This window comes from Aspergillus brunneoviolaceus (genome assembly GCF_003184695.1).
Source record: "Aspergillus brunneoviolaceus CBS 621.78 unplaced genomic scaffold BO95scaffold_45, whole genome shotgun sequence".
NCBI classification, from domain to species: domain Eukaryota; kingdom Fungi; phylum Ascomycota; class Eurotiomycetes; order Eurotiales; family Aspergillaceae; genus Aspergillus; species Aspergillus brunneoviolaceus.
In genome coordinates, this window is record NW_020290775.1 from 197080 (window position 1) to 210754 (window position 13675).

The window sequence follows — 13675 nt, forward strand, 5'->3', positions numbered from 1 at the left end:
ATTATCCATTACCGGATCATCCCCATCTAGCTTGTTACATTGTATTTATCCATTATCCATTGATCGATTCATTGATCATCCTCCTCATCATGGCATTTGCCACGATAAACTCCTCATCTTCAGCTCCTCCACCGAGGAGCTCCGTTATTGATGATGCCTTTGCTGCCGAACCTGCCCTTAGAAAACGTGTTTACGATGCGATCGGTACGTGAAGACTGTCGGTCACTGCAAGAACCATTCACTATCCCTCTCGCCACCTCCAACCCCCACATCAACGCTCGCAATGGCTCCAGATGATGACGCCCAAGACTCGAAAGAACAGAATCATCAAATCACCGCTTGTTGACTTTATCCCTCCTCTGAACAGAACAAACCCCGCAGTATGCGCCGCTATTCGAAGACGTTGCCAGATATACATCCAGCCTGCTGGCCAGGTCTGTCGTCAACGCTCGCGTTCAGCCCATCGAGGCCGTCAGCGACGACGGCCCAGCGGCAAAGAAACGCAAGACCCAAAATGGTGGGGATGGTTATACAGCTGCCGCTGCGCAACAGTTCCCGGGCGACTTGAAAGCCGACGCACCACTACAATTCTACATGCAGGATGTTTCCTTCGCTGTGCCGCAGCGGAAGAAGCTTACACTGGAGATCACTGCCGGAGGTGGATTCCTCCGCGCAAGAAATCAGACGTCGAAAGAGGTGGAGTTCGGGGTCGAGTTGGATAAGATCCGTGAGTTGCCTTCTCACACACAAGATCAGTCGCGTTTGCTAATGTGTGCTCGTGTCGCCACTAGAGCACGTTCTCTGTCTTCCAGTCCCGGAAAAGAACCAGCGACAATTCAATTTCTGCATTATCCCCCGATATAGTGATGGCATCAACACTCCTCCGGAAGGTGTCGCTGCTTCTGAGTGTATTGTGTGGACGGTGGCCGATGGGCCACCCAAAGCAGCGTTTTCGGGAACCGGCCAGCAGCTGGGGACAACCGAGGGCGAGAGCGCGGAGAAGGTGGTTCAACAGGTCTTGAACGCCAATCTGGTGCGGACCAAGGTGATCCGCCCTGATGAGCGGCAATTTGTGAGCGCAATTCCGGAAGCTCATCGGAAGGGAGAGAAGGCTTTCCATGTCAAGGCCCATCGCGGGAGCAAAGATGGTATATCAAACACCCTACTGCAGTGGTATGGCTTGTTCTTTTGACTAACGGCGATTCACTGTAGGGTATCTTTTCCTTCTTTCTACCGGGATCCTGTTCGGCTTCAAGAAGCCGTTGATATTTTTCGCCTTCGAAAACATTGAATCGATCTCCTACACATCTGTCCTGCAGCGAACATTCAATCTCAACATCCTAGCCCGTCCGTCTGGCAGCGACGAGACCCATGAGCTTGAGTTCTCCATGATCGACCAGGCGAATTTTTCTGCAATTGACACCTACATCAAAAAGCACGGCCTGCAAGATGCTAGTCTCGCAGAAGCCCGTCGTGCGAAACGATACAATGTCAACGGTGCCAAGACCGGAGATGATGCCACTACCAATGCAGAAGGGGTTGCTGAAGCAGAAGAAGAAGAGAGTGAATTGCAAAAGGCTCAACGTGAGCTTGAAGATCAAGAGGATGAGGATGAGGAGGACTATGACCCTGGCAGCAGCAGTGACGATGGAAGCGGCAGCAGCAGCAGCGAGGAAGACGACGAGGACGACGACGAGGACCAGGATGAGGATGAGGATGAGGATGAGGATGGTGAGGATGATGCTCGCGATCTTGTGGCGGAAGAGCTCGGCAGTGAAGCCGAGGATGTTCCTGCCGAAGAGTTGTAAGAGCTCGCTTGTTGGACCCTGTATAGATATCTAGATTGTTACCACAGCCAGGCCGGAGCAACGCGGGCCCGATTGACTTGCGCTCAGCACTAGCCAGATACGTTCAACAGCCGAGCTGCACGCGGGGAGAACCCGGTGGAGAGTGTCGGTCATAGACTGTGTCTTCGCCTATCTAGCATAGAGTATCTAGATACCTGGTGGCCGTCCTGCTTATTGAGACCGAACTTTGCACATGTCGGATTGCATCTGACATGGGGAAAGCCGTTTCAAGACTGCATAAGAGACGTTTCAGATAATGGGGGTTGACACCCAATGAATTGTGGATCCTGGATGTGTCAGATGCATCGCGCCATCATCAATTGAGGTGTGCCACTGCTGTTGTGAAGTCGGAAGTATTGGAAGCCGGAGGACTAGGAGTTACATCCTTCCAACTGCGCTAGACCTTTGATGTCGGCAGTTCTTTCCCGTCGCGATGGCCGTGGTCTTCAGATCTTGAGCCCTAAAGTATTTGGTATGTAAGTGAGCCTCGTGAGATGATGCTCATGTACCGTTGACCAGTTCGTATTCCACACGAACCCAACCTAGTAACCTAGTGTGGTTGGTAACTGTGGAGTGATACTAGGTACCTTTTTACAGGTCATCACGGATTCACTGTACGGAGCTAATATCTAGTATCGAATAAGTACACTGGCATGTTTTGTACTGTATCGTACGGAGAAACTAAAAAGAGACTCCATTTTAGGTCGCAACTCCACCGGCTTCTCCTCTTGACTAACCGGGACTGTCGTAGCTCCAGACCCTAAGCGTGGTGGCCCCCCAGGGCGCAGTCAGGACTGGTCAGGGGTGCAGTGCCAGGCTGCCAGCGCAGTGAGATTCAAGCCACTGGGCATGTTCTCCAATCTTCCTTCCCCTTAGTCTAGGCTAGCTATCGCTTTCTTACCGATCACCGCCTCAGGGCTTGATTAATTGAAGTCGGGGAACTCATTCAGATAACTAACTATACATCTGGCGCTTACGGATCTGTACAAAGTAACGACTTGATCTTGGTGAGTTACTGGTTGACAGCTACAATGACGGGTCATTTCTGTACCCATTATTGAACAAGGCGATTGGCCTACAATACATGTCTATCTGTCCCTGAGCATTGGATACCGCATGTATAAACATATGAAAAGGCCATGGACCACGATATAGTTACAGTATAGCTAGGGAGTTAGTGTACTTTACTTACGGAGTAATCATCCATTTCATCTTTTCCATTCGTTCCTCTCTTTTTTCTCTTTGCTTGCCAGCAACGGCTCGGCTCTCCGGAGCGCATAGCGCTTGTCCTTTACCAATTATAGATGGTCGCTATTTCATCAAGATTCATTTAAGACGGTAATAATAATTATAATAATAATAATAATAATCATAATAATAATAATAATGACAATAATCATAAACTACTCACCACTCTTCCGAGACTCACTGATCGGATAACCGATCGATAGGTACCTGGCACTAAGGCACATAAACAACTGAACCCACCCACTGGCACTACGTAACTAAATCCAACCAATTCTCCATAATCTTGTTAGATACGGACAGGTATCCATCCATCTGCCTATCCTCATTCCCCAGCCGTACCAGTTCTGTTGGGTATAATTACGGGCGTCAAGCCCGCAGGAAAAAGTAGAATCCAGTCACTGTAGTAACTCTTTCTGTAAGGTTTGGTTCGGCAGGGAATTAAGATTCTAGAAAGTCACTTGAGATGAATGTTGTTTGCGCTTGCTCCCCTGTACATTGTTTTCCTTTTCCATCCCCGAACCCCCCATTCCTGGTGGCATCATGCCGACACCTAGTTGCTGAAGAATTGCTCTTGTTTGCCATTTTCGCCGTCAAAGATGGCTAGAACCCTCCGAGGGGGTGTGGGAGCAGACCAGACCAGTGAGAGACAGTGGCGCGTCTAACGGGTTGATATCTCGTCGAGCCATTTCTCCATATAGAGCTAATTTGGCCTAGAGGCGCCGCTAGTGACTCCGTCCCCTGGTGCCCGGGGCGAAGCTTCCGAAATCTACTCCGTACTCGAGAATAATGATTCAAACTCATGCTTGTGAATCGAGGGGGAAGAGGATGGGAATTCTTCTTCTCTTCTGTCAACGTCCGCCTGTCTCTTGGTCTTGCTGGCCTCTGGAATGGACTAATAGAATCTTCGAAGCTTACCGAGATGTACCTAATCTACTTAGTTGGTAGCAAGTGGTAACTTAATTTGGTTTATAGAGGGGCGGAGGGGGCCGGAGGAGGGAAGAACAGGAGACGCGCGAGAGGAACCTGCCGTGTGCCCCGTCCCAGTTTTAGCTAGTACTAAGTAGTTCTGGCTGTTTAATATTGCGGTTGCTTGCTGTCGCTGATGATGATGATGATGATGTTGATGTTGATCAATTGATTTCAAGGAACTGATGCAAGAGCAAGGACAAGAACAAGAACCATCCCACAACTATGTAAGATTCTAGGATAAACAAATTGGACTCATAACATTCTACTCTGGTACCTTACCGACGGGATGTGGATTGTTCAAAGCATGCATCTATGCATGCATGGCTTATTCCCACTGTCTCAAAGTAATATTCAATCGCCTCTCTCCCTCCCCCCCCCAATCCTGAAGTTGAGAAGGAGGCACCATAGTGACACACACAATTGATACCCCGAAACCGTCCGATAACCGCCCTTTCTCCCCTATCGCTTGGGGGCCCTTTCATCCATCATCGCCCATCGGCGCCATCACCGCCCGGCTAGTTTCCACTAGTCGGTATTCCATACCAGATGTTACCATACCGACCAGGGGGCGTGGGAAAGAGGGAAGGGAAGGGAAGGGAAAAAAGAAAAAAAGAAAAGAAAAAAAAAAAAAAAAAAAACGGGGCAGAATCCGTACCCAAGCTTGATCAAGAACAGCAGCATTATGTCCATTGTTGTTTTACTATCCAATCAGTCTGTAGGAGTACAGATTTACCCCATTCGTACCAAATCAAGTTCAATCACATCAACGAAAAGGGAGAAGTACATGATAGAAGAAAGTATATACAACAGAAGAATAGGAGATGATAAAAGCATAGATACAAAAAAAAAGAACCCCCCCAAAAAATCACGGGAAAGAGAAGGAAAGGATCGAAGAGAGAGAAAAGGAGCCAAAAGGACCCAGACCAGGACCGACCAGACCGAGCCATACCAGGCCTGAACCAAACCAAGCCAAACCAATCCATCGCCTTTGTAGTAGCAAGTGGTAGTAAAGTGGTACCTTAGTAGCTTAGGGAGTGCCTGAAAGAGTGAGTGGGCGAGTAAGCACTGGCATTGTTTTACTGTACTGGCACTAACACGGGCATTGGCCCTGGTATTGTATAGTGGGAGGATGAGGAGGAGCAGCAGTAGCAGTAGTAGTAGCAGTAGTAGTAGTAGCAGTAGTAGCAGTAGTAGCAGCAACAACAGCTTTGCTCCTCCTCACTCAGCCTCTAGTCTTTCCTCTCCTCTTTCTCCCGCTTCCTCTTCTCTCCGCCTCGTTTTTCTCCTCTCCTCACTGTCTTCTACTCTCCTCCTCCTACTCCTCCTCCTTCCTCCTCCCTTTCGTTTTTTTCCCTTTCTTTCCCTGGTAGGCAGGCCGTAGCAGTAGTTGGTTCATACCAGTCCTGGTGTGTTCACTGCTCACCTCTGTCCTCAATTCCTCCAATCTCATCCATCTCCTCAATCCTTTCCTTTCCTACGGCTTCGGCCTCCCAATTCCCATCCATCTCATCGCCGTCCGGGCCCTGCTGCTACTGCCACGCGCTTGGTCAATTTCAAGGGGATTCGCTTGGAATCTTTCTTTTTATTCGATTATCTTGATCGCCTCTGTGTCTCATCGCTGGATATATTCCTCCTCTTTCGCGTACCGACGCATCTTTGAACCGTCAGTCAGCCTGCAGCCCCCAGTCTGTCTTCTTCTCTCCCCCCCGGAATCCCTGGTTCTTCCCTCCCGTCACCACCAAACCAACTTCGCTCGACGCCGCTTCGCCGCCTCCCTCTTGCCCCCCTCTTCCGAGGGTACTTCTGCAACCTTTTGGCACCACCTTCGAATCCTCGTCCTCGCGATCGCTCGAGTAGCTGTCCCCTGCCCTTCGTCTGCCTTTCACCGCAGTCGGTATCTGCCCCAATCTTGTCACCCCTGTTCCCCGGGTCCCATCTTCATATGCAGGGTCGAGCTTGGTAAACATCGGGCTTGTTGTGAGACACCTCCCCGGACCCATCATCAATTTCGTCTTTTCGCATTCCCTCTCCCCTGACAAGCACTTGTCTCGTATCACTGCCTGTTCTGCCTATTGTCCGACAGTCTCCTTTTCTCACTGTCTCAACCAGTTCATTTCTCTCGGGCTAACCTCATGTGTGAAGTCAGTTCTCAAGTCCCCTGATCACCACATCCGATATCTGTCTTGTCTGCGGTCTCTCGCCTTCATTGTCCGACTTGCCAGACTTGTCCGACTCCCGCAGCCATGGCCTCCTCATCATCCAATGTCGTCGGTGTTCACTATCGTGTAGGGAAGAAGATCGGCGAAGGATCGTTCGGTGTGATCTTCGAGGGAACAAATCTCCTGAATAACCAACAGGTGGCGATAAAATTTGTACGAGACACCGCGCACCGGTGCACAAGGTCGTTTTCCTCCATGATGCTAATCATCAACAGGAACCCCGCAAGAGTGATGCCCCGCAACTTCGTGATGAATATCGGACCTACAAGATCCTTGTCGGGTGTCGTAAGTCTATCCTGGTCCGCCCGCTCAGAATCAGGGCTAATCCCGCGCAGCTGGCATTCCCAATGTCTATTACTTTGGTCAGGAAGGCCTCCACAATATCTTGGTCATCGACCTGCTTGGCCCCAGTCTGGAGGATTTGTTTGATCACTGCAACCGGCGGTTCTCAATCAAGACTGTTGTCATGGTCGCTAAACAGATGGTGAGCTCCATGTTGTTCGCTCCACTTTCCATATCTCTAATACCTCCAACAGCTGTCTCGAGTCCAAACTATCCACGAGAAGAACTTGATCTATCGCGATATCAAGCCTGACAATTTCCTCATCGGTCGCCCCAGTACCAAAGCCGCTAATGTAATCCACGTTGTCGATTTCGGAATGGCCAAGCAATACAGAGATCCCAAGACCAAGCAGCATATCCCTTATCGCGAGCGGAAATCGCTGTCCGGCACAGCCCGCTACATGAGCATCAACACCCACCTGGGACGGGAACAATCGCGCCGTGATGATCTCGAGGCGCTCGGCCATGTTTTCTTGTATTTCCTGAGAGGTGGACTCCCCTGGCAGGGTCTCAAGGCTGCCACCAACAAGCAAAAGTACGAGAAGATTGGCGAAAAGAAGCAGACTACTGCGATTAAGGATTTGTGCGATGGTTTCCCAGGTATGACTGTTGCGAGTTTCTTACCTCCCAAACAATACTAATACCACGAACAGAAGAGTTCACGAAATACCTGACCTATGTCCGCAATCTCGGATTCGAAGATACTCCCGACTACGACTACCTCCGGGACCTGATGACGCAGGCCCTCAAGAATACTGGCGATGTCGAAGATGGAGAATATGACTGGATGAAGCTCAACAATGGTAGAGGCTGGGAGTACAAATCGTACTCATCCCAGCAGCATCTCCATAACAACACCGTTCCCAACTCATCCGCGCGGGAGCTTCACGCTCAACAGCTCCGGAGTAGCCGACCAGGAGTGACTGCTGATCGTTTAAATGCGGCGCAGCCTCCGCCTCCATCTCCGGCCAAACCTGGAGCTGGAAAGACGCGCGATCGGCCAAGCGTGTCTGGAGGAATGGCCCCGAAGCGTCAGAGCGGAGGCCTTGATGCCACGCCAGCGGCTTCAACTCAAGCGCAGTTCCAGAACTCGAATGCCAACATTTCCGGACAGATGGGCAGCCCTGCAAACCCGGCCAAGACCAGCCAGCAAGGCCCCGGTGGTCCGGCGAACAATGAGCCGCAGCCTACATTCGTGCAGAAGATGATGAAGGCGCTCTGCTGCGGTAGGTGACGATCCTCGTCTCTCCGTTTGTCGCGGTTCCTATGCTTATTCCCGGTCGCCCTCCAGGTTGATTTAAAAAAAAGCGGGACGCGAGCGATTCTGTACTTCTACGAAATATCCTTGTCATGTTGGCATCTCGACTTTCTCTTTCGTTATTCACCGTCTTCAACATCCCAGGGAGGTATGACAGGCAGCATGCGACCATCATGAGCAATAGCCCAAGCACCTCCTTCCCATTCCATTCTATCGTACGTGCTCGGCTATGCCGACGTTGCTGCTGCTGGCAGAGGAAAATACGATCCTGGATCTGGAGAGAGGGCTATATGTGTTTCTTTTCTTATGTCTGCATCCCTTGGGTTCTGGTGGGGTTGTTGAGCACTTCAGTTCACACACCTCACGCTTCTTCTTATGTGCCAGAGTTTTCCGTCTTCTCGCCTCGAAGAGGGGGGGGACGCTATTCCCTCTCCTATCCGATAGAACGACTCTCCTACGCCCTCTCAACCTCCTTTCCCTCATCATTTCCAACACTCTTTCATGGTGCTACGGCTCGGAACGGCGAACTATATTAGTGATTTGCTCTCTCTTTCTTGTCTTTCGTCTCGCATCTTCGGTCACGAACCATTTTAATACTAGAGTTCCGTCTTGTCTTGTATCAGAGTACAAGATCGCACTGCTGTCTACCTCTCGGTTCACCCCTCGCTCGACCACATGCACACACACACTCTCTCTTATCTATCACAACCCGACTTCCAACGCCCGCGTCTTCGCCACAGTGTGAGCTCACCTGACGCTGTTTATTGGTGGTAATCTCTAATGATAAGGAAGGGGGCGCGACAAAGTGAGTGCAGCAGATCGGGGTTATCTTCAGCATGGAAGTCACATGTGTGCTTTTTGTCATCGTGATCGACAGGGGTCGGAGTATTCTGCTTTATTTACACCGCATTTTAGCATCTATCCATGTGTTTGACTACGTGCGCATTCTCTTCATCGAGGGGTATGTTGTGCAGGACAGATGAAAGTCCCCTCCCATCATCGGTCAAAGGAGTTCATGCGATCAAGTCAGGCGGCCTGTGGCTGTTTTTTTTTTTTTTTCTTCTCTTTTCTAGTTGTTTGTTGTTGTTATCTCATCTACTGGGGGACCCGAGTCTCAAGTTCCGAATATCAGACTCCAATGTAAGCCGTGTGTGCGTGCACGGCTGTGTGTGCTTGTCTTTCTTCACGGTAGCTCTCTCTAGTTGGATTCTGTCGTCGTCCTCTTCACTTGTGCTTATTTTCTCTGTCATTGTTGCTATCACCACCCTCCAGTCTAAAATTCAGCCGAGTCGATTTCTATCATCCTTGTCGGAGCGTACTTGCATTGCATTATTCGACCCTGGAGACCGGGTTCGTTGTTACTCCTGGTCTTGGGGCGGATTTACATCTACTTATCTACTATCCATCAATCTATAAATCCATTTATGTGTATGCCTGTTGGGTACATATCTCCTTGAATACTGGTCTGTTGAGGTCGGGCTAATCATCAAGCATCCGTCACTTGTTTATTTCACGCATCCGGACACTTCTCATGCAGGGATCGTGATTTGGAAGTTTCGGATGGAGCAAGCAAAGGCGCCTGGTACTCGGGGCCCCTCAATGACGAAGTGGTGGATCGTCCGTCGGGCCCCAGCTCATAAACTTTCCCAATCTGCCTGATCTGAGGCAGTCTTGCTCTGCTGGTGTAATGTGTGCAGTCGAACAATGGACTATCTCGATGATGAGCTTTTGCTTTCCTTGGATATGAACTCCACCTCCCCGGGGGGGGATCTATCTCATTACATGCACGTAAGCAGAAGCCCAAATGAACGCATGATAGGATAACGGTCTAGACTAACCTTGATACGTTTGATAGGACAAGAGAGATAGTTTTCAGTCCCTTTCTTATAGGGTATGGTATTCAGGTAGCCATTGAACCGAGATTCATCCACTATGGTCAGCAGCTTCTCTTCCCAGTCCAGTTGATGGTGAAGGAGGGCGGAGGGGGAAGTGGACTGAGACTCTGCGCAATTCAGCGCTATAAATTCAGTTAATGTTTGCTACTTGGCTGCCAGCGGGGTTTGGCTGGGGGATAATGATGCTACGGGGAAAGACCCGATTGAGCTGGCTGAGAAGCATACACTAGGTATGTCGTGGTGATGGATCATTCGACTGTTCTTTTTGCAGTGCCCAGGGAACTTGGTGCATTACCTGTTTTGGAAGTACGCATTGCGCATGGAGCATATTTGCTTGCTTGCTTGATGATGGTTGATGGTTGAAACATGATTCAGTGGGGAGGTGCAGGGCATATCGAGGATCCAGGAATGCCCACCGTCTACAACACGTTATCCGTACAAAGTGTAGGGAGGGGGGATAGTCAAGACTTCGCTGATTAGGTGGGCTGGAAGGTTGTCTTCCTCCCAGCTGAAACTGAGCCTCAGAATCTCATTGGACCCTGTAGTGGTTGATGTGTACGATAATATATGTGTCCCTTGTGTATTATACAAGAGATGTAGGTTGTAGGGGAATGGTTTCCCCACCATTTCTCCCAGAATGAAACACCTTCCCCCCCCTCTGCAGAATCTAGAATCTAGACCAGTTTGTGCATGACAGGCAGACATCATACCACCAGGGCGTGACTGTCCGATCATTCTTTCTTTTCTTAATGCTAACAACTAAGATAGAAGTACTGTACTTAATTTACTGGCATACTGAATAGTAGTAATAGTTCGGGAGATATGCTGATCACTCAGCCCACCCCTTCTCCCACACTTTCTATCTATCTTGTCCTGCAGAAATCCGGTCCACTACTTCATGAGTGAGTGACGAATCCTGGGTTTGAAGTATGTCACGATCATCCCTCCCCGTCCAAGGGATGTGGGTGTGAGAGCGGATGTGACAATTACCGGCGGAGGAATTGTGGATCTACTTGATTTCGCACCTGGAACTAGACGTCAAAGGATGGTCGGTCGTCCTTCGTATCCCCATCAACAATGAGGAATAACAACTTACTACCCTGCTGGACTTACTACCGTACGGAGTATACTTACATAGGTCGTAATGTGACCAAAGATCATGATATGCAGCTTGTGGCACCGCTCCCCCGCATGTGGGATGATCTTGTTGTTTGTTGATTCAAGCTTGGCAATGGGTTGTCTCGCTTTTTTCGATCTTTCCCTTCGGGTTCCTTCCTTTTCTTCCTTTTCTTCTTTTTGATCTTTTTGATCTTCGGAAGGAAGGAACTCTGGATGGGGAATCCTGGGTATATCTCGGCTCCGGATGAAGCTATACACGTATACACTATACCCAAAGATCGAGTGTCGGAGTGGGTGTTGTTACAACTCGGAATACACGTCCAATCCACACTCGTACTGTACGTACAGTACACCAAAAGTCCACCGGTGAAAAGACAGACCGACCTGACAGCTGGCCCTTCATAACGTGGCATGCAACCGAAGCTAGGGAAGCGATGGGATTGAGGGCTTACAGGTCTACACGTGGCTGCGAGCGGGACTCGTTTTCTTTTCTGGGGTAGAACATTGCCCTGGTGAATGCCTACACAGTCAGTAACGAAGAATGATGGATTTTCTTGTAGCCTGGCGAGGGCAATTGAAGATCCACAGAATTGCCGAGGCTGACTTGAGCTGCCAATTTTACGCAAAAGTTCTAGACAAATGCCACTGCATCATCTGGCCAGAACCGTTTTGAGCAACTCGGTGGGCGGATGGAGCCGACAATCGTTCATACACGGGTTTTGTGTGTGTGTGTGTGTGTGTGTGTGTGTGGCTGAAGTGGGCTGACCACGGATCTATTTTTTTTATTTAACTGTAGTAGCGATTGCACACTGCGTGGAATTCTATGGAATTATGTAGTGTAACAGTCGATTAGGACAGTAATGACTACTGGATTGGCTACTACTAACTATATAGAAGTCATACTCATAGGTAGTAAATGTCAGTCAGATATGCAGAAGACTGCAGAGGTATGAGTATGAGTAGGTAGAATCTGAGTCGCCACTTGATAAAGGATAGTTCCGGTTGCGGTTAAGTGGTCCCGAGGTCGGTCACCGCTTGACCCGGTAGGGCTTAGTGTACAGCCAGTAAGCTTACTCCTCCTACAGTGGCTAACCTATCAACTGATAAGGAACCGCGCGTTGTTGCAACGTTTGCCGCCACCTTTTGATGTTCTGGAAGAGAGAGAGAGAGAGAGATCCCTCTTATCTACTCCGTACGGAGGATTCCGGAATGTCTTGGGCAGGACGTGCGTGAGTGTGCCTGTGTCACGTCGGAAGTGCTCCTTTCTAAGATCCTACCTCTGCTAGGCTGCCACCGGTCTTGCTGAGTGGCAAATTCGGGCGAGAAAAGGGCTTCCATGTTCATTCTAGAACCGGAAGATTGGATTGTGATCCTTGGCTGGCTTATTTTCTTTGTGGGATGATCTTGCATAGACCCTGTTTACGAGGACGAGAGTACGATACTGCGTACTGTGTACACACTACGGAGTACTACACACGGAGGGATCAGGGGATCAGTTGATGTGGCTTTGCTGTGGTAGCCACTTAAACTTTTCGGGCCCTCCGTCTGGTTCGGCAGTACGTCCACTAGAACATGGGTGTGATGATCATCAAGAGATCGACCAGAGTTCAAACGAGCAATTAACCTACCGTTGAGTTTCAGCAAGAGGGGAGAAAGGTTACTGAGTCGCAAAGAAAGAACCTGGGTGTGCGTGCGAGTAGGTCAGACTAACAGAGGTTCCCCAGGTTCAACCGCCTGCAAAATGATCGGCAAGATGACGTGAAGGGAAGGGGAGGAGGTGTGGCTGGTTTAGAATTCAACCCAATTAATCACTCACTTTTGCATTACTCGCTCAGATACTCCGTACTCTGTACCTAGTACGTACGGTACTTTCATGCCCAGTACTCAATATAATCGACCTAGCTGGGAACGCAATGTGTTTCTAAGTTACGGGATTCCTCTACGATAGGCTCTAGGCTTCAGCTGCAAATCTTGTGCTACAACGACCAAGTCTTCGCCTGCGGTGTCACCCGATAGAACATTCTCTGTGGCTTCTCTGTAGCCTTGACGTATTCGTCCGACCAACGCCCGGTCGGTCCAGGTCGTACATTCGAACGTCGAGACACACAAAGGCCTTCCTCTCCGATTGCAGATTGCAAACAGGATGAACCGATGGGATGATACAGTATATGTATCACGTGTGTGAAGGCCATCCATTTTTTCGAGACCTGCCCAACCAGGTGAAATTGATTCCTCCCATCCATACTATTTATTCCTCTACTACGAGTACTATCGACAAGATACTTAAAGTGTCTACTATCTATAGCCGCCAAACTCAAACAGGCAACAGGTCCACTGGTTTCGCTGTTTGCTCGCCAGACGCGCCAAAGAGATTGAAAGGTGGAGCCTGAGGAGCGAGGACCCTCTGGTCGCGCCGGAATTCCTTCATCATCACTACGGAGTAGCTCTCGGCTTTCAGGACTATCGCAGGTTGCTACTCGCCGCCTGACTGGCTGGTCAAGGGCGGGGGAGTGTTTCTTATGTACTGTACAGTACGGACGGACCGAAAAGCGCCCCCCTTGTCTACGTATCTGTAGGTCGTAGTCACAACTGTTAACTTGGTGAGTACTGCACCTCTAGACCGATTACATAGTTGGCGCCGCAAGGTAGGATAGGGCTAGCCCCTCTCCTTACACCCAGCATTCCTCGAAATTTCTTTACTTCTTCTGCTGGGTTCTGGAAAATCCATGTCCCCATATTTCCATTTTACTACTTATATATGTTACTATGTTACCATGC

The 13675-nt window shown here is 49.6% G+C and overlaps 5 protein-coding genes across 5 annotated transcripts; 3 read left to right on the plus strand and 2 right to left on the minus strand.

Annotated features, from left to right (window-relative positions):
- Positions 1–89: 89 nt before the first annotated feature.
- rtt106 (putative negative regulator of DNA transposition (Rtt106)) lies at positions 90–1808 on the plus strand (the record flags this gene model as incomplete). Its single annotated transcript, XM_025582744.1, has 4 exons — positions 90–204; positions 368–727; positions 792–1148; positions 1213–1808. 4 exons carry the CDS (start codon positions 90–92, stop codon positions 1806–1808), a joined length of 1428 nt encoding a protein of 475 aa, XP_025440890.1.
- A 4032-nt stretch (positions 1809–5840) lies between these two features.
- BO95DRAFT_178845 (casein kinase I) lies at positions 5841–8017 on the plus strand. The gene is made up of 7 exons (XM_025580865.1): positions 5841–6138; positions 6211–6436; positions 6499–6568; positions 6619–6767; positions 6820–7225; positions 7279–7851; positions 7917–8017. The coding sequence occupies exons 2-7, from the start codon at positions 6308–6310 to the stop codon at positions 7919–7921; spliced, it is 1332 nt and encodes a 443-aa protein (XP_025440891.1). The 5' UTR covers positions 5841–6138; positions 6211–6307; the 3' UTR covers positions 7922–8017.
- On the plus strand, positions 8018–8896 carry BO95DRAFT_177107 (uncharacterized protein). Its single transcript, XM_025580861.1, has 2 exons — positions 8018–8624; positions 8676–8896. The coding sequence occupies exons 1-2, from the start codon at positions 8113–8115 to the stop codon at positions 8815–8817; spliced, it is 654 nt and encodes a 217-aa protein (XP_025440892.1). The 5' UTR covers positions 8018–8112; the 3' UTR covers positions 8818–8896.
- A 450-nt stretch (positions 8897–9346) lies between these two features.
- BO95DRAFT_177570 (uncharacterized protein) lies at positions 9347–10540 on the minus strand. The gene is made up of 3 exons (XM_025580863.1): positions 10074–10540; positions 9722–9885; positions 9347–9657 (listed from the first exon to the last, which is right to left on the minus strand). Exons 1-3 carry the CDS (start codon positions 10144–10146, stop codon positions 9394–9396), a joined length of 501 nt encoding a protein of 166 aa, XP_025440893.1. The 5' UTR covers positions 10147–10540; the 3' UTR covers positions 9347–9393.
- Positions 10541–10598: 58 nt separating this feature from the next.
- On the minus strand, positions 10599–11768 carry BO95DRAFT_444241 (uncharacterized protein). Its single transcript, XM_025586840.1, has one exon. The coding sequence runs from the start codon at positions 11308–11310 to the stop codon at positions 10936–10938; it is 375 nt and encodes a 124-aa protein (XP_025440894.1). The 5' UTR covers positions 11311–11768; the 3' UTR covers positions 10599–10935.
- Positions 11769–13675: the final 1907 nt, after the last annotated feature.

Excerpts from the sequence above, each read along its gene's own strand:
- BO95DRAFT_178845 (XM_025580865.1), top strand. The coding sequence starts at position 6,308 with ATGGCCTCCTCATCATCCAATGTCGTCGGTGTTCACTATCGTGTAGGG. Across the intron at positions 6,437-6,498 it reads AACAGGTGGCGATAAAATTT|GAACCCCGCAAGAGTGATGC; the intron begins GTACGAGACACC and ends AATCATCAACAG. Across the intron at positions 6,569-6,618 it reads CAAGATCCTTGTCGGGTGTC|CTGGCATTCCCAATGTCTAT; the intron begins GTAAGTCTATCC and ends AATCCCGCGCAG.
- BO95DRAFT_177107 (XM_025580861.1), top strand. The coding sequence starts at position 8,113 with ATGCCGACGTTGCTGCTGCTGGCAGAGGAAAATACGATCCTGGATCTG. Across the intron at positions 8,625-8,675 it reads GCCCGCGTCTTCGCCACAGT|GGGGCGCGACAAAGTGAGTG; the intron begins GTGAGCTCACCT and ends ATGATAAGGAAG.
- BO95DRAFT_177570 (XM_025580863.1), bottom strand. The coding sequence starts at position 10,146 with ATGTTTCAACCATCAACCATCATCAAGCAAGCAAGCAAATATGCTCCA. Across the intron at positions 9,886-10,073 it reads AATGCGTACTTCCAAAACAG|AGTCTCAGTCCACTTCCCCC; the intron begins GTAATGCACCAA and ends TGAATTGCGCAG. Across the intron at positions 9,658-9,721 it reads GTCCTATCAAACGTATCAAG|ATAGATCCCCCCCCGGGGAG; the intron begins GTTAGTCTAGAC and ends GCATGTAATGAG.
- BO95DRAFT_444241 (XM_025586840.1), bottom strand. The coding sequence starts at position 11,310 with ATGCCACGTTATGAAGGGCCAGCTGTCAGGTCGGTCTGTCTTTTCACC.